The sequence below is a fragment of the Heliangelus exortis genome, chromosome 1 (genome assembly GCF_036169615.1).
Source record: "Heliangelus exortis chromosome 1, bHelExo1.hap1, whole genome shotgun sequence".
Classification (NCBI taxonomy): domain Eukaryota; kingdom Metazoa; phylum Chordata; class Aves; order Apodiformes; family Trochilidae; genus Heliangelus; species Heliangelus exortis.
In genome coordinates, this window is record NC_092422.1 from 83,785,806 (window position 1) to 83,804,868 (window position 19,063).

Here is a 19,063-nt window from a genome sequence, read left to right on the forward strand (position 1 = left end):
GGCTATTGATTTCAATCTAGTCCTGTTTGGCTACAGCAAAAAAAAAAAAAAAAAAAAAAAGCACAACAATGTCTTAGTGCTTAAAGGGGCTCTGCCAGCTGAAAGATAACGCTGCTGCTGGAGTACATTTGCAGTGTTGTTTATACCAATTGAGATTACTGGACCAGTTGAGATTACTAGGGCTGAAAGACATTGCAGAGTAAATTCCTCTCCCCCCATTTGGGGAGGTATGTTTAATTGGTACTTTTGGCAGTGCTTTCTGCCAGACCTGTTCCTAAAATCTCCTGTCCAGTTACGTGGCAGAGCAGATGTGATACATAACTGCAGGTCAGGCTGGGAAACACGTTTTTCTTGAAAACGGAGTGTCAAAGAAAAAGATTCATGTGCAGTAAAAAATTCCACTGATGACCAGGCATCAGCCTGCCAGGCAAGCAGAAGATCTACCTGATTTCCCCTTCTGCCTATGGACCCATCTGCCCACACAGAAATCCACTGAGGACCTCTGGCCTGCAGCAATCTGCTGCAAGCAGTGATAGTGGAGGACAGCATTGCCCTCCAGTCACCTTTACATGGGGCAGGTTCATCTCTGGGCAATTTACAATCTGGATCCGGGTCAGTAAACCTCTGGGGGAAGAAATGATCTTTTTTCTACCTCTCTGAACACGTAAGTAATTTTCTGTTGTTAAGACTACACCTTTGGTCAGGGTCTAGGACATGCAGAAGTGAAAAAAATGGGATATGATTTATGGGAAAGAAAATAGATAGAACTTCATGCAAAACAAACCGTTACTGTTGGGCTTTAAAATCTACTGGGAAGGCTCATAGTCAGGTGTACACAATTTTGAAAAGCCTTGAGATACCAAACGGAGAGAGGGTACATCAGCAGCACAGGGTGGAACATGGTGCAGAGGTCTTTAAGACAGTGCCAGGAAAGTTGGCACCCCTGTGCAATGTAGTCCAGCACAACACAGAGAGCATGTAAGAGCTCCCATCTCAAAAGCAGTCAAGCCCTGCTAGCAGAGCAGCTCACACCATCCCTACACCTGAGGGCAAAGTTCCACATGGATGAAGCTTGGGCTGCTCCTGGTTATAGAGACACACTGAGTCCAACCAAGGAGGCGAGTTCTGCAGGCTCTGCTCCTGCAAGAAGGTCCCAACAGGTCCTTGAAGCAAGTGTGGTGTCCAGGGTTGTGTTCCTTGCAGATGGGAATACATAAGGAGTCAGTCCTTGCTTTGCCAGAAGGGTAGCAAGGGTAGAGCTATTGGTGAGGTTTGCCCTTAACTCCATAATGAACATGCAAGATCAGACCTTAAGGATCCTGTTTCAAAAGAGGCCAGCATGCACCATCAGCACTTGATATTGAACACCTTTAGGTGTTCTTTCAGGTGCTTAAGTCAGGCTCAAGGGGCTCAGCAATGAGCACAAGGAGCTCTGTTTAAAGCCTGTCCTTCACTGGGGCCGCTTAATGCCTAAATATCTTGCTGAGGTGACCAGTTCAGGAGTCAGAGCCAGGGTTCAAATGAAAGTTTCTTGCTTTCATGCTGCTCTTCTACCTTTGCAGTCTTGGCTCCTTGTGCACCTCTCCTGCTGCCTTTTAAAAGATGCAGCAGGGCTCAGTGGAAGGCTCTGCAGCTGCCCTCTCAGTTTCCTTACTTTGGGGGATTTGTGTCAGTTCAGCATCGCCAAATGTCATTTTGAGCAATTTCATAGTTCTAGGTTAATAAACTGCTTCCCGTCACAGGGGAACTGAACCGTGCATTACTCCAGTGGCTACAGAGGACCTTTTTCTTAACCATGTATGTAAAATATGCAGTTCAGAATGATTCTCAATAGCCCTTCATTTCCAGATTCACATTTTTAATTAAACAGCACTTTCTTTCTTTCTTTTCTAAATGGGCATGCAGTGTCATTTAAATCTCATGGACCTCCATATTGGAACATCTCAAGACCTCATAGCTGTAAAGCTCCACTCTTGCTGCAAAGAAGAAAATATCAGAGAATAAAGAAAGAGCATAACTCACACCAAGCAAGCTCTCTATGCAATTATTGTTTTAATTAAATTACATGGAAAAACAACTTACTGATTCAAAGACTCTTCATAGTGACCCAGCCTCAACAATAGCAGAACGTTATGTGCATCCCTTATGTAGTGAGGCTCTTTGTCACTTTAGGGAGGGAATGGAGTGAAACTCTCCCTGACCCTTGGAGAAGTAGGATGAGTATAAAAATTTCGCAGTGGTATTGTCTCCAATAGTACTATGTGGTATATACCCTCTTACACATGTTGGATTCCTAAGGCTGTTCTGATATTGACCTTAAAAGACTGCAATTAAATGCTTTATAAATACATATCCCAGTAGTTTCCTTGATGCTGTGGGAAGTCAAATACCTAGTTATGGAAAAGATCCCTTTAGTACCTTGGACCACCAAACATTGTATGTGTCTTTTCTGAACCCATCATTTACTCTAGTTTGAGGTGAGGAACATAAGTTTAGGATTTTTTACAGACTTTGCTAGGCATGACCCAGGCACAACCCAGGCATGATGAGTGGAGGGAGACTGCTGATTTACTTTTAGTAGTGTCCTTTCACTTGGAAGCTAAAGAGGAGCCAGCTTTTGTTCCAAAAACTGCTCATCCCTTCACCCCACAGTAGTGATGGGGAGTTTGGCAGCTCGTCTGCCATTCCTCCTGCAGGCACCATGTTATATATCCCTCACAGGCCTGACCACAGCTTTCAGAAACAACCAATAAATCAGCAGTTAAAAGGGGAGAGTAGACATGGGGAGCAGGTGCTTATTATCTGTGCATCTCTGGAGAAGAATAACCCACAGTGTATTTCCATGCCCATTTGAAATGGAATATGACCATGACCCTGCAAGTGGCTCTGCTTGAATTGTTCCTGGCATCATGTTTTACTCCTAATATTTTCATTGTCTGCCTCCATCAGTTTTACCTCCTACTGCAGCATTAATTTTGTATGTGAATATGAAGGCTGTGCTTTAAATAATACAGCATATGCTTTTTATTTGCCATTTAGAATAATATTTTTTTGGCTGATTTATGTTCCACCTGGACAGAATTATTTTTTATGATGGGTTTATTTCATTTGTTCCCACATTCCCAAATGGGGTGAAAAAAACCAACCTCGGAGACCACCAATAAGGACGGACACAGAAATCTGTTTTGAAATACAGATCTTCTGCAAAAAACAGATTCTCTCCAACCATGCAAATGAAAAAATGCTGTTGTAATAACTTCAGGCTTGTGAATGCATGGTAGTACTGGAGAGAGTAATCTTCAGGCTCTTGTGTCATCCATTGTGCAACGCTGAGAGTATGGAGAAATTCACTGACAGCTATAAGCTCTTGCAGTTGGACCAAATTACACATATGGCTAGAGCATGTATTTAATTTAGCTCTTTTCAGAACTTCATCAAGAAACAAAGCCAGGGCAACACCCTGTGGTCTTTTGGTCTGCAGATTTGCCACAGAACTTCATGGAGTAAGCTATCAGATCTACCTCATCCCCAGTTTTCACAAGGACTGGAAAAAATATGTTGCTTGCTATTGAAACAAGTTAGCTTCAAAGAGATCATTTGAGTTTCGGTAACAAAACAAAACAAAACAAAACAAAAAAAGAAACGTATGATGTACCTTATTCTGTGTTGTAAAATGCTGGAACAGACTGGCAGTATTTTTATGTTAATCTATCACCTACAGGAATACTCATTATGAACAGATTTATTTAAAAAACCCAGCCATATGCAATCCTTACCACAATTTAGTTCTGATTTTGAGCTTTCAGCACTTTTTGTAAAGCAACTAAATATTAATCATACAAATCCATAATAGTCATAGCAGTCAGAAAGCTCTGGGTTTATTTTTGGTTCTAATAGTTGTTTTTAACCACATAACATTATCCATCCTTCTCCAGTAGGAGTGCATATAATAAGGACCCATAATGTCTCTGAACTGCCAAGCTGGGAAAAGTAGGATATTCTTTCAGAGCAGCTTCCCTTTTAATACTGAATGTAACAAGAAGAGATGGGATTTTCACAGGAAAATCCTGCTGCTTGTAGTCTCACCCTGTAACTCCCCAGGAAATGGTAGAATTACAAGCTGATGTCTCCCTCTTGGCATCTCCTGGCAGCAGCTGGAAGATTAGTTCCCATTCAGACCCTCTTTTCTCCACACAAAACTCTGCTCCAGTCTCTCACCCTGCCACATCCCTAACTCTTTTTCCACCATCTAGCATGAAAAGCTTCAGTGAAGGGGGGGCACCTTTCCTCTGCTCCATCTTCTTCTATTTTTGAGCACTGAGTAGAGTGTAAAATGTATCAGCAGCAGTGTAGGCACTGAAAATGAAGTCACCAGTTTAAAACAAGGAGATACAAGCTATGGGAAGGACATGTATTTGTTTCACCCCAGTCCCAGCTTTGGGCCTTTTCAAACAGAAGTAGAGCTCCTGCTCTTCCACAAAGTCCTTGGGATGAAAACAGCTGTTGCAGGACCAAATCCTCCCGACGAAGGCAGCTCCCGTAGGAACCTTAAACCTGCAGTTGGAAAGGAAAATGAAAACAGTATAAAAAAGTTACAGTAGGTGGTGCTAGACAGGTGCAGAAGACACCAGCTAGTCATCTGAGGATACCTGCAAGATTTACCTCTAAGCTAAGCGGTTTAGAAAATGTGCAATTTAGATTTATCAGTTCAGAAGGGAGTTTCAGATAAAAACAGTTGAGCTGGTGAGATTACTAAATGCAGAACCCCATGCTGAGACGAGGCGCACCCTTCTACACGTGCTGATGAAGAGGAAATAGGGTGCCAGCAACCCCCCCAGCTCCACCCCGGGAAACACCGACGGCAAGATGCTGCAGGGTGATGGGAGGAGAGGGGCCACGCTGTGGGCAGACTCAGAAACTTCAGCCGGGAATTTCTCCTGGGAGCTTGAGGTGGCACCTGTCCTACGCATTAGGACAGGAACGGCAGAAGCATCAGAAATCCTGGAGGTTACAGTCACAACGGGGAGTGGAGATTGGTATTTCCTGATGTCAGCCCCTGTGTATCAAACCGTTAATGTCACAGAAAGGTGGTCTTGTGTATTTAATTTTATCAGGCGGAAGAACTCTGATAGATGCTGCGCTCGGTTCACCGCTCCCGTGCAGATTTACTCAGCGTTTTAGCATGCGTGCTGCCTCGCTGACAGAGATTAAAGGCTCTCCTTAGAGCCCCAGGTATTACACTCAAATGTATAAATCAGGGCTTAATACATAATATTTGTCCATAAAAATATATCACGGTGGCATTCGTTTGACTACATGCATATTAAATACCGTTACAGAAAGTCAGAAGCTTATTGTGGATTATTTTGCTGCGCCGATAAAATCTCCTGCCACCCAAACCAGGTATCTTTTCTGCCAGAGCACGGGGAGAGTTGCAAGGAGAAAGGGGCAGATTTTGCCAGCTCTGTCCGTGACCCTGCACGTGGCCCAGATGTGCGGTGCCTTGTCAGGAACCCTCTTCCAGGCCAGCCCTGGGGCAGCAGCTTACCAGGACCAGCCAGGCAGGGCAGGGATCAGGGTAGAGATGACACCGTCAGCCTCTAAAGGGGAAAATTGCATGATGCATCGCCACTCCCGAGCACCCGCCAGAGAGCTGTTTAGAGTGAGATTACAGTCTCAGAGGAGACTCTCATGCCTCTTGGTCACAGGGTTACTACAATGATGCAGTTGCAGCTTGTATGCAGGAGGTAGGAGGGATTTAAATGATGGCTGGAAAGAAAAGCTGGATCAAGTCTCCACAAATGCCATGCAGATTAACCCAGATTCCCGAGTCCCCAGATTTGAGGGGCTCGAAATCAGCCAAATTGATTCTTTTCCCTTGAACAGAAGAAGAAAAATGGGAGGGAAAGGATGAAGTTTATACTTTTGCCACAAATTTGCAAGCAGCCTTTTAGACTGAAGGCAAACAAAGCCCCCACAGAAGTAAGAGTTTGTGCAGTCCTGAGGCCTTGATCCTACTCCCTCCCGCCAGTCCCATATTGTCCTGGCTATATGGATTTCTCTGTGCTTGATGCTGACTTACAGAGATGCAAGGGAGAGAACAGCAGACTCAGTTGCAGTCTTTTCAGTCTTTTCCCCTTCATCCTCTTCAAGGTCTTTTTTTTTTTTTTTTTTTTTTTTTTTTTTTTTTTTTTTTTTCTTGTAAATTCCCATTATTAACACGGGGAAAAAAGAAAAAAGAAAAAAAAAACAATCCCAAACCTGGGATCCCTGGCGCATCCTTGGAGTGGCTGCAGCCTCATCGTGGATGACTAGACAACTGCCACTGTGCCACATAATGAGGAGCACACATGCTGCACCGGGAGATACTAATGAGGGAGCTACAGCCCCCTTAGCCCTCTCCAGTAAATCCGTGTCTGCGAGCCATGTTTTATTTATCAGGCTTATTATGGCAGCGCTAAGGAGCCATTTGAAAAGGGCCACTGTGGTCCTGAACACCGCACACCACAGCTTCCAGGGGAAACAGATGAGGCTGGCAAAGGCCGCGGAGAGGGATGCTATGCAAACATTGTGTAAACAACTCCGTGGCAGCATTTATCCCACTGGTTCCTTTGTGGGGGGTTTTCAGCCTATTCGGACAACCCCGTGCTAGCTGAACACTGCTTGAAGGGGACCCCACACCCTGAAAATACACGGTGACTGGTGAACAGATTGAAGCTGAACTTGTGATGATTTCCAGGAATATCTCTAAGGAAGTGAGGACTTGGCAGGCTTGGAGAGACCTGGGTTCAGAGCCAGGTGACTTGGAGGGGCTTCACGGGAGCCACTTGAGATGGCCATCTCCCTGCCCAGCATGGCTCCCTGCTCCTGCTCCCAGTTGGAGCCCCAGGCTTTTCACCCTGCACACGAAGCACCGCTCCTCTGCATGGAGACACAAGGCCGCAGAGCCCTCATTGTGCTGCTGCTGGCAGAGTGCAGTTTCACTCTGGTCTGCATGTTCACCAGGAGGAGAGGGGATTTACAGTCACTGCTCCCTTCTCCAAACCTCCTCCTCCTGACCCTTTGTATGCCTCCCCAGAGGTTATTGTCCACTTTGGAGAATCACTTCTCTCGCAAAGGACCATCAGAAACAGCAGCAGAAGGCAGCTAAGCGCATGGTAGAAGAGAGGTGAGTAAATCGTTGCAAAAGTTATAGCACAGGTCTCTGCAGGATTCAGACAAATTGGTCTGCATTCCTTTAACATACTGGTTTTCCACCTACCCTAATTATTAGCATGTTAAGCTACAAGAACTGATCACATGAAACTCATTGAGAGGCACCAATTAAAATGATACATTTACACACATTCCTTCTGGATGAGAAATGACGGGTATCCTCAGTTCAGAGTTTAGTACAACTGGACTCGGTTTCAGAAAGAGAAAGGACGAGGGAGAAGTGTTAAATGCGTGCAGCTGTACTGCCACATCCCCAAAACGATGGAAGAAGTTCACAAGTTTGAGCAAAAATGTATGTCAAATAGAAATAGAAGGAAACGACTGGCAGCTCCCAAGGTTGCACTCTAATCTGCCATGTCACATCGATAACAAATTACGAGAGGAAGTGAAATTCCCAAGAGATGTTGCTCTTTCAAGGCCAGCCCAAATGGTGTTCCCAGGCTGCAGAATGCAACACTAAATATTTGCACATATTTATCGCTTTTCACCCACACAAGATCTCATCATATTTTGCAAACACTGTGCAGCAGAACAACTTCCTTACCACCAAAGTGTAGCCATCGCTGGTCTGCAATGTGCCAGTGGCACGTTAATTCATGCCAGCATGTGTCCTGCAAAAGCTGTTAACAAAGACGGTTTGTTATCCTGTTGCCACAGAAGAGATAATTTAGATAGGCCTTGCAAATGGTATGAAAACCCACACAAGCTGACAGAATCATCTGTCTTCTCTTGAAAAATACTACGACGTTGCTAATGTCCCCGGAGGAGACAAGCCGCAGGCAGCGTCGTGTCTTTGTAGCACTAATTTTAGTGCTACCGTGGCTAAATACTGATGAACAGCTAAGTTAACTAGTCAGTGCTAGTAATGGCTCAGTAACAGCAATAGCTAAATAGCAAGAGTGATAGCTTGTCCCTGTTCCTCTTTTTCGGATGGCCACAGAAACAAAGCTCTCATCCAGCTGGCTGAACACCACCAGCTCTCGCTCACCACAGGGAAAGTTAGAGAGTTTTAGCTATTACAGAAAATTATATGTGACTCCGTTCCTGATGAGCAGCACCAAATCTATGCAAGCAGAAAGGTGGTTTTATGCCCATACTGCTGGGCTTGTACCTCAGGAGTGCTCCATTTGTATGAGGTGTTTGCTAAAGACTGCTTTTGCATGTTGTCTTTTTGGTTTCCTTACCCAGGAGGCTGTGCTGGGTGAAGGCAAACGTTTGTACCTTCCTGGGCTGCCTGATAGCGAGTGTGCAAGCTTCCTCATTGCCCGGGACATGAGATAAGGGGTTTGCAGCTGACTCCCCTTCCAGGCACTGCATGGCCACAACAATTGGATCACTCTGAAGAGCAAATATTTTAAATAAATGCTGCTTGCATATAAAAGTTCGTGACAAAAATAAGATCATCTGGACAGGAGGGGGGGAAAACATGTGTCTTTTATTATTTACTCATGTGCACGGCCTTTGCAATTACATGCCAGTGGAATTAGAAATACGTTTATTTCGTTCTAACCAAAGAGCAATCAAACCTACTCATGCTTGTGTTAATGATATACGTTATATGTATCAGAGACATTTACACTGCATATCAAAATTGATCAGAACATAAGGAAGTCAAAAGAAAAAAGAGAGAAAAAAACCAAACTAAAAAACCCTTCCATGATTGCCTGATGCTGTGAAGTTTGACTCGCATATGCTCTATCTCAGCCTAATGGGTCAGACACATGCCTGCATGGGCTACAGGCGCTATGATGCTAAAATAAGGCAATATTTATAGTTGAAGATGGAAGAAGACCATGTGGCTATCCATTTTGGGAAACAAAGAAGGCAAGTGGGGGCCAAAATTATTTTATGCTTAGGTCATAATTGGTATAGCATCACACTGAAGGCACAGACCTTCCTTATCTGGTGCTTTGGCTATGACGGTTTATTTCCCGTTTGCAGCTTCAAGATGGGCTGTTTCTGTCAACTTTTCCTCCTCACCAGCCAGTATGTTCTGAACACCGGCAAAGTCTTCATTTGTTCAGACGTTTGTTCTGTTTTAATTTGGACAGGAAAGCTGGACAATAAACCAATTCCTCTTGTTTCTAAAGATTTATCTCTTTTTCCAGTTTATTGAATGTTCAGCACACACCGTATTTCAATTAAAGGCAGCAAGACTCTTAATGGTGTATTAATGACACTGTCTCTATATAAAGATGCAAATTCATGTTGTGACCAATTTTCTGGCCTAGTGAGATCATTTTTGTTGTTGATGTTGTTTTGTTTTGTTTTTTCCCCGCAGTGAATGATTTACAAACAGACAGCAATTTTATTCCAGCCCCTGCCTCTTGCTGCTGTTTAGCCAGAGGTATCCGCGATGCTGCGAAGGCTGCCCGGCTGCCGCCTCACCCCGCCCACGGCCGGGCCGTCACCCTGTGAGTGCCTGAGGCCAAGGCGGCGGGAACCGGTGAGGCTGTGGGGAGGACGCAGCCACCCGGCACGGCAGGGTCAGCAGGCCGAACCGCCGCTGCAGGCCAGCGCTCGGGAAGCTCAGGCGGTCGTCTGTCAGCCCTCTAGTACCTGCCCAGCCCCCGGCTCTCTGCTGCCGCAGGCGAGGCCCAGCTCCCCCCCGTCTCCACACCGCCCGAGGCTGGCGGCGTCCGCTGCGCCTCCCAACTCCCCTGCGGGCCGAACCTCGGGCTTTCCCCGGCACCGCGCAGGCCCCGTCGGGGCCCCCGCCGCTGGCTGTTGGTTGATCCGTTGCCACGGCAACGCGCTCCGCACACACACAATACGCACACAACACCCCCCCCCTTGCAGCCGTTTTACCCCACGTGACCCCCGCCGGCTGTCCCATCCCACTCCGCTGTTACCAGGGGCGGGGGGTGTGTGGGGAGGGGGCTGTTGTTTCCCATTGGCTGTTGGCCGCCGCTGGCTGATTGGCAGGGGGGCAGCGGAGCCGGGCGGCAGGGCTGCCCCTCCATTGGCTGAGCCCGGAGGTGAGGCCGTGGGGTGATGGCAGCTGCCCCGCTAACGCTGCCAGGCGGCCCCGCGCAGCCAAGGGCCGCAGACAAAAGGCCGCTCCGGGATGGGGAGCGCCCGCTTCCCTCTCACGCCCTCGGGCTGGCACGGCACAGCGCGGCGAGGAGGGAGGGAGGGAGGGCAGCGAGGAGCCCCGAGTGAGGGGAAGGTGCGGGGGGGGAAGCAGACAAGTGCGGGCGGGGAGAAGGAGGAGGAGGAAGAGGAGGATCCCGCCCTCCCCTTAGCCGGCCCGCTGGGGCACGCGGCGCCGAGGGGGGCGGGCGACGTGGCCGTCACGCTCGCCGCGCGCCCGGCAGCCAATGAGCGGCCTGGGCGAACGCGGGCGGCACGCGGAGCCCGCGTGTCCCCGCCGCCTGCCCTGTCAATCACTATGCCCAGCGCGCCTCTCGCTGCCCGTTCCCCCCCTATTCCCCCTCCCCTTCAGGCCGGGCGGGCGGGTGGGTGGGTGGGAAAGGGCTGCCGGTGCCGGGAGACCTCCGGTGGCGAGGAGGGGAGTGGGGCGGGGAGCGGTGTGGCTGTACAATCCGCAGAACCTTCATCAGCTCCATCGCAGTGCCGTGCCCTTCGCTCCTGTCCCCCGCCCGCGGCTCGGCAGGCGTTACGGGCGCTGGCGAGAGCAGTTGTGCAGCCACCGGTCCCTTTCCGCAGGCTGCGGGCTGCTGCCGCCGCCGCCGGGGGACGGGTAACGGGCGAGTGGGTTGGTGGGTAGGAGCCTGGCACACCGGCTTCACGGTACTCAGTTCCCACTACAAGCGCCAACTCCTCTCCGCCGGCTACCAGTGAGGGGGAAGAGGGGGGGGGGGGGCGGGCTATGTCCTCGGCCAGACCGGTCCCACCGCCCTCCCCGCCGCGATGCCCTCCCCCGGTTGAAGGCGAGAGGCGGAGCCGTGGCAGCCCGGCCACCGCCCGCCGCCTTTATCAGGCGTGCCGGCACGGGGGGTGGCACTGGGGAAACACCTTGTTTTAAGATAGGCGCTATAAATACCGCGCCGGGGATGGGAGCGCAGCTACGGACGGTGGTGGTAGCCGGATAACAGTGCGGCTGTGAGCGGCTCCGGAGCACGGTGGGTGTCTGCCCCGCGGCGGCTCGGTGTTTCGTGCCGGGTCCCGCAGGCTGGGTCCGCTTGGATTTCCATGTACCGGCGGGATGGGATGGGAGGGTGTGGGGAGGCGGCGGCCCAGGTGAAAAAAGGAAGCCCCCTTAGTCCCACGCGGGGCTGCCGGGAGGGGCTGCGGGTTTGGGTTTTGCTTACGATTTTTGCTTCTTTGTATGGGGCGGGGGTATAGGGCGAATAGAAGGGACGAGGAGGGGGGGACGCCTGAAGAAGGAGATGGGAGCGAGGATAAAGGCGGTGGTGGGGGAGGGCGGAAGGGGAAGAGAAGAAGGTCTGGAGGGAGGAAGAGCAGCCCCTAACCGCGGCGCCCTCCTCGTCTTTTCTCCCATCAGGACTCTGCTCTTGAGCAGCCACCGAGCCCAGCCCGCGGCGGAGGGCGGCCGGTGTCGCTAGCCCCGAGGAGGAGGAGGTGGTGGTGGTGGTCGCCGCCGGAGGAGCCCCGCGGTCTGAGCCCGTCCCGTTGATCTCGCCCTCCCGCTCGCCGTCATGATGCAGATCTGCGACTCGTACAGCCAGAAGTACTCCCTCTTCAACGCCATGAACCGCTTCATCGGCGCCGTCAACAACATGGACCAGACGGTGTTGGTGCCCAGCCTGCTGCGGGACGTGCCGCTGCTGCTGGAGGAGCTGGACGCTGCCGGCGCCGTCTGCCCGCAGCGGGAGGCCGCCTTATCGCCCGGCGACCCCGGCGCCTACCTCTCCCGCAGGGACATGTACAGCCACTACGTGCTGCTCAAGTCCATCCGCAACGACATCGAGTGGGGGGTACTGCAGCCGCCGGCGGGCGAGGAGGCGACCCGCAAGAAGGACAAGCTGGGCGGCGGGCCCGCCGAGGAGGGCGAGGGGGAGGAGGACCTGGAGCAGCAGTTCCACTATCACCTCAGCGGACTCCACTCGGTGCTCTCCAAGCTCACCCGCAAGGCCAATGTCCTCACTAACAGATACAAGCAGGAGATCGGCTTCAGCAGCAGCTGGGGGCAGTGAGGGCCGGGGGGAGCGGGGGAAGGGCCCCGGCCCGACGGGAGCAGCGAGTCCCCCCCGCCCGGCACTGCGGCGGCGGAGGGCAGCGCCCTGGGTTGAGGCTTCCCCGCGAGCTTTCAGGACTGCAGCCGGTTTTCTACCAACGCACAAGCGAGAGAGAGATGTAAATTAATCAATACTAGTTTATTAATTATACCCCCCCCCTCCCGTTGTTTTTGGTTTTTTATTGTACGGTGTGGGGTGAGCGGCTGCTGTGCCTCCCCGGGCAGGGAGACTTGGAACCCATACCTGTATGAGGTGGAGGAGGCATAGCTGGCAGATAGGAGGCTCAACAAGCCGATGAACATAGCAAAACTGGCCTAAAATTGTTCCTGTGACCCGGGAGGGAACCCAGTGGGTTAACAAGCATCCCTCTGTCCCGGGATGGATGGCAGGTCCCATGGTTGTACATGTACTGGAGTTTATTTAAAACTTTTTTATTCAGATGTAGAGTATATTCTAAAATAAATGCAAATGTATTAACAAAAAGTGATTTAAAACTTTTTGGTATGATTTATGTTTCTTTAATTAAATGATATTTTTAACATCTGGAATTCTTCTGTTGTTTTTCTGTTATTTCCAGAGCTACCTTACCAGATGCAGATACCTCTTTTTTTTTCCAAAGGGAGCAATTAGGTAGTTATGATGGCTCAGCCTGTCTAAAATGGAGGAGCAAATGTGCTAACTGAACCACACATGGCCTAAGTTTTGGTAAGCTCTTCCCAACTGGAGAGTCCAGTTGCTCTGAATGCTGTTATGAAAGTCAGTGCCTCTTTAACAAAATGCAAGATCAAGTTGTGGTTACTTTGCAGGCAGCGATTCATGGAGGTTGGCTCAAAGCCTGGGAATGACTCTCACATTTTTCGGGAAGTATCTTAATGTACTGGGGGGAGCTCTTTTCTCTCCATTGGAACAGGTCTGGGATACTTGCCTCTCCTATGTCTTGCATTATTTTATTTCCTCTGTAATCCCCTTGAGATGCTAGGAATTAGCTGGTTTTATCTTAGCCAAATTGTATTTATTTCATTTCTCTCTTTTTTTTCATTTGCTGAACTAATGTGCCTTGGAATTGTGTGCCTATATTGGTTTTTATATTAAGTTTCATTAACGTATGAAGTATTTTCATAACGTATGAAGCTTTCTTCTCAGGCACTTAAATGCCAAGTTTGAGGAGTGATATTTCACTTTGGATTATTGCCATCGAATTTAGGGCTTGTGGTTGTTTCGGTTTTGGTTTTTTTTTCATCAGAAGGGTTTTTTTCATCTTTAAGAATACTCTTGCTTAAATTCAGGTATACCCCAGCAATTTGTTTTTCATCCCCACTGGTAGAACATTGTGGTAAAGAATGAGTCCTCCAGACATGGCTCTAGTTGGCTGATGTTTGTATAGTTAAAACAAATTAGCCTACATGTATGTTTAAAAATACATATTTTAGAAGGTTTTTCCATCTAGGGTAAAGAAGAACTTTTTACGGCTGGATGATTTTTTAGCTTGGCAATTTGTAGTGTTTTTAGTTCCTCTTCCCCTCCCTGTTTGGGAAGATGCCAGGAAAAAAGTCAAGAACAAGGAGAGAGATTACCCTGGATTCCTAACATATCAGCTCGCCAGTTTTGCTGGAGCCTTAACTAATGCAATGCTAAAGGTGCCGTTCCGTATGCCGGACGGTGAAGTTTTGTTCTCCCGAAGGCGAGGGTGAGAGGGAGAACCGGTTCTGCTGCGTGGCTCCCTCCTGCCTTGCGCTCAGCCGGCTGAAAACCACGTTACAACCTCTGCTTGGGGAAAACCTCCGGCAAAAGCAGCTAAGGCAGTCTCAACAGCGCTCCTTTTGAACTCCTGTTAACTTCTCCGGCATGGATTTAAAAAAAAAAAAAAAGCAGTGTTTCAGTGTCGCACGAGAGACAAGCCGGTTTAGACTATGAGTAGCATCATTACATTCGAGCGATAGCACCATGAACATTGCATCCATTCCCTCGGCATCCTGAAGAAAAACGGTGGAAGAGCAGCTAAAAACCATCTCTGCCTGGCCGCGAAGGTGGGAATGATTTTCTTAGAAGTAAAGCTTCGGATAAGAGAGGGGGCAGGATGGTGCTGCGACTGCCGGCTCTGCCCTGCCCGAGTGACTAAGCTGCGGCTGCCGGGCTGCACATGGCTCCCGAGTGGGGCCGGGCCGCATGGCTCTCACCAGCCCGGGTTACCCCAGTTCAAGCCGCAGTAAAAACTGCTGAGCCTCAGAGCAGCAGGGGAGACAAGGCCACCTGGGAAGCTGCTGCAGAATTCCCCCTTTTTTTGAAGGTCACGGGAGAGGATCAAGGCTCTTGGGATCAAGAAAGCTATCTTGTGATGCAGGGGAGGAAAAAAAAAAAAAAAGAAAAAAAAAAAAGAAAAAGAAAGATAAAACCAGAAATATATTTCTCATGCAAAGGGCAAGGGATGGGACTGGGCTATTGGCAACTGTGGAAAGCAACTTGGCCTAAAAAGTGGCGTGGTCAGGCAATTATTTAAATGCAAGCTCCGGACATTGCAGTAACTAAAGATGAGACTGCAAAGTCTTAATGCACAGATGTTCTTATGCTAGATGCTGAATTGGGAAAAAGTTTTATGAGCCACTCTATATGACACAAGCCTATTGCTAGGAGTTGCATTTCCTTTTGAAGGGATCGATTATTTTAAGAGCTCCTGACTGGCTTTAAACTGGGAGGGGGTAGTTTTCAATTAGATACTAGGAAGAAATTACTTGGTGTGAGAGTGATGTGACACTGGAACATGTTCCCCAGAGAAGTTGTTGATACCCCCTCCCTGGCAGTGTTCAAGGCCAGGCTGGATGGGGATTTTGGCCAAGTGGGAGGAGTCCCTGCCCATGAATGGAGCTTGGAACTAGATGATCTTGAAGGTCCCTTCCAACCCAAACTATTTTGTGATTCTGTGACTGGAGACTGTGATTCTTATACCTGTAAGTGATACTAACAAGTGACATCAATCTAATGTAAAAGTGTCTTTATGATGGCAAATACTTTGACAAGTTGCTTTATCTCCAAGCCATATGTGAAAAAAACCAAAAAACAAACTCGCCAAGCTACTATAATCATGCACAAAGCAGGAGTATATATACACTTGCTATGTGAGAAGCAGTTGACATTTTTAGCTCACTTAAATGAAATAGACTCGATATACAGTAAGGCAGCCATTGGAAGAGTAATAAATAATGAGATTCAGAACAGTTTGCCCTTACAAATTGATTACAGCAGAAGGTATGTGGCAGCCAAGGGGCCTCAAGGACATTGCTCATGGGATGCATCAGCTAATATATAAAAGTGCTACCTGTCCTTATAGTTTATAAGTCAACTCTTATTTTTGTGTATACAAAAGAACTGGAGAACAAATGGGGAGGGAAGGAGGAAAGCCAAGCTTTTGTCTCATAGCATGTATATATGTATATATATGTATTTAAAAATGAGGATGTTGAGTATGGATGTGAGTTCCATAGGAGGAACAGCCTTTCTTAGGCTGCTTTGACTGCTGACTGCTGTCTTAGATGTGTGGAAGGTCTGTGCTGGATGATGTGTGCATTTCAGGAATCATACCTACCTTTGGCACCATAAGGTTTTTTCCAGACCCCTCCAGAAATGGGCCACCATATCCCTTTCTGCCCAGAAGCACATAAAAAGTCTGAAATCAGTATCTTTACACTCACTTGGATCAGACCACCACCTGCAGTCCACACCTTCAGCTCCATGGGTTGCATTTCTGCTTGGTGTCACCCCCAGTACAAAAGGTCAGTGCCTTGTTGAAGGGGCAGATGAGGGTGGGTCAGACCAGACTGTCTTCTCCCTACTTTCACTCTGAAAGCTTTTTCTTGCAGGTCTTAAATAGATCAACAAATCTGTGTTCTGTGGTTTGTTTCCCCCCCACCCCACCGCAAGCTTTTGCACCAAGGCAAATGAGTCATCAGTAGGTTGGCTTCCCAGAAAGATCCACTTCTGCTTGTAGCCAGATGTAAGGTTATATTGAACTCTCATTATTATGCAGTTAAGCTCTCACCTTGGGGAAAAAAAAAAAAAAAAAAAAAAAAAAGATAGAAAAGTCTGTGCATATGGGTATAGAAAATTCTGTGCTTATGGGTTTGGTACATATCTTTGTGAAAAAGTCTGCAGTGATTATTTTCTTCCATGGACCTTCCTGAAGCATGGGAAGGGGTTGTTTGGCTGAACTGCTTGTTGTTATTTGTATCTTTAGACATTTTTTTTAAATTTATATCTAACTAACAGTGTGCTATATGCTATATTCCAAAAAGCTCAGAGATAATATACACAAGGGAAAAAGAAGAACTTGATGGGTTATAACCTGCCATCAAATCTGAGGGAACTGTTGCAAGCAAGGTGAGTATTACATAAGCAGTTCCATGTTTGTGTGACTTTTTTCTGTTATTTGGTGTTGTCACCTCTAAAGAAGCAGAAATACCTGAACGCATTAGTTCTGGCATTGCAAAATCATTTTCCTCCCAGACCACAGACTTGCATGACAAGTTTGGGTCAAAATTAACTTTAGGGAGTGAAGTTATAAACTCCTTTCCAAAAGGAAATTTGCAAATAGGAGTGCAGCAATTGTTACCTTTATGTTGGCAGCCAACTGCCGGAATTGACACTGTTTATAAAAAGTAATATTCCATTTCCATTCAAACACACTTACGTTTACATGACCCGGAGTGATGTAACAAGGAAAGCAGCACCAAGTTTTTGTGCTTTTGAATTTTGTTCTGGGAGAGCTGGCACAGAGCTTGTAAAGCTTAGAGAGAAAATAGATGCCTCTGTATTAAATCACAAAGCAGTAAATGAGCTTCCCTCATGATGTTTGTAAGGTTTGTCATGGTATCAACTAAAGCATTGTATATTTTTATCACATTTATCTACACATGTCTGATTCTAATATAATTCTGGCCTGTTTTACCTTAGCAACTTGGGGTTACAAGCAGCAGGGCTGATGTCCCAGAGGCACAGACGCACTACTTAGGACTTGCTGAGCCCTTTCAAGTGCATCTCCCTTTTCATCTGTATTGGAACTGAGAAGATGGGCAGAGTGCCTAAAGTGATTCAGAGCATAGTGCAGCAGTATGGCAGCCTGCTTGCTGTGGGATTGCTGGTTGGTTATTGGCATATGATGCAAGGCGAAGCTGTCCTTCAGGGATTTCTTCCAGATTATGCTGTGGCCAGGAGGGAGGAAGGTGATGATGAGGTTTCTCACCCGATAACTGATACTGCTTTTTCCTGGGAGCAAAGCGAGGGGAATGATGAAGCATCCTTTCACCCCACCTGAGCAGGAGGGCTGGTGCTCATGCACAAAGGCTTTCCACCAGAATCAGGGCAGAAAAGACCTACTTGAGGTCCAAGCTGACAGCTTTTGTGGTTTATCAAAACACCTGGGAGTTGAGAGATTAAAGACTTGCCAAGTCAGCACTTGTAAGCCAACTAGCAAATACTGCATAGATGGAGGCTGTTTCAGTACAGAGATTAGATGTGTTAGATAGATTACACACTTCCCACTTTTTTATGGGTCTGTAGGAAGCCTGATCCATCAGATGGGTTCACTTGTACCCCACTTGGAGGAGACTTAACTGGAATCTGAGAGTGATTTTTTTTTTTTGTATGCAAATACTTTTAGTTCTCAAATATTTCAGTACAACATTCTGCTCTCTTAGTCTCTTTTGCAGGTAGATGGTCTAAAAGCACATCCAAGAAGACACAAGGTCTCAATTAGACATACCTCAATAGAAGGATTTTTTTCAGGTTTTAATATATGTGTTTCTGAAATGCTATATTTCATCTTACTCACATATGAACTGGCTTACCAAAATTTATCATGACAAAGAAGGGAATGCATGTTTTCTTCTAGAATTCTGTAACAGAAACCTGGTTTCTTCAATTTTCAGGTGGGATAAGCAACCCACAGAACTTCCTGCACTCTGCATGAAATTAATTCACACTTCATCCTGATTATCAGACCATTTCAAAACTGGAATATCTTGTGTACTCCTTGAGACTGATTGTATGCCACTAACTGAAGAGTTAGGCAGATATGCACTTGTTAGAGTACACTGACAGGTACAGTGATATTTGGCACTTTTGCAGTGCTAGTTACATACTTGCCCATTTAGAGTGCTGAAACTGGAAGCCAAAAAGCCACCACCTCAATAAGGTTATCAAGCTTGCTAACCACAGAGGAGCCTGCTCCTGCAGCTGTGAACATCCCTCATGAGGAAAATGCCCCAGCCTTTCTTTGAGCCAAGCATCTATTGACTTCACACAGGTTTTTCTACCTGATTACCCACCATCTTGGTAGTAATCAAGATATCTCAAGCCACCTGCCTTACTTCTTGCTTTTCCCATGTCCATCCCTTTGTCCCCCTTCCCTGAAGGCTGTTTCTCCTATGGACTTGTCCATAGGTGTCCTTTTCAGTTCCATTTCCCATCTCTTGAGACTTGTCCTCCCTGAAATTCCTAGTAAATCAAGACCATTTCCTCACCTACATAGGTCTCAGCTTTGAACTTAACTGTAATTGGTAATAACAGCATATTAGATGGTTTAATGATATTTTCTTATTTGAATCATGTAATTAAACCTTGTTTCTTTTATTAACCTGCTGTTTTTCATGGGGAGGCAGTGCTTTTTGAAAACGCTTTAATAGTGATGGCTGATC

General features: G+C 47.4%; 1 protein-coding gene and 1 long non-coding RNA gene across 2 annotated transcripts; both read left to right on the forward strand.

Annotated features, from left to right (window-relative positions):
• The first annotated feature begins 511 nt into the window (after positions 1-511).
• LOC139799195 (uncharacterized) lies at positions 512-2,077 on the forward strand. The gene is made up of 2 exons (XR_011727131.1): positions 512-1,801; positions 1,906-2,077. It is a non-coding gene; the product is annotated as an uncharacterized lncRNA (long non-coding RNA).
• A 9,085-nt stretch (positions 2,078-11,162) lies between these two features.
• On the forward strand, positions 11,163-12,925 carry MID1IP1 (MID1 interacting protein 1). The gene is made up of 2 exons (XM_071750929.1): positions 11,163-11,300; positions 11,684-12,925. The coding sequence occupies exon 2, from the start codon at positions 11,838-11,840 to the stop codon at positions 12,333-12,335; it is 498 nt and encodes a 165-aa protein (XP_071607030.1). The 5' UTR covers positions 11,163-11,300; positions 11,684-11,837; the 3' UTR covers positions 12,336-12,925.
• Positions 12,926-19,063: the final 6,138 nt, after the last annotated feature.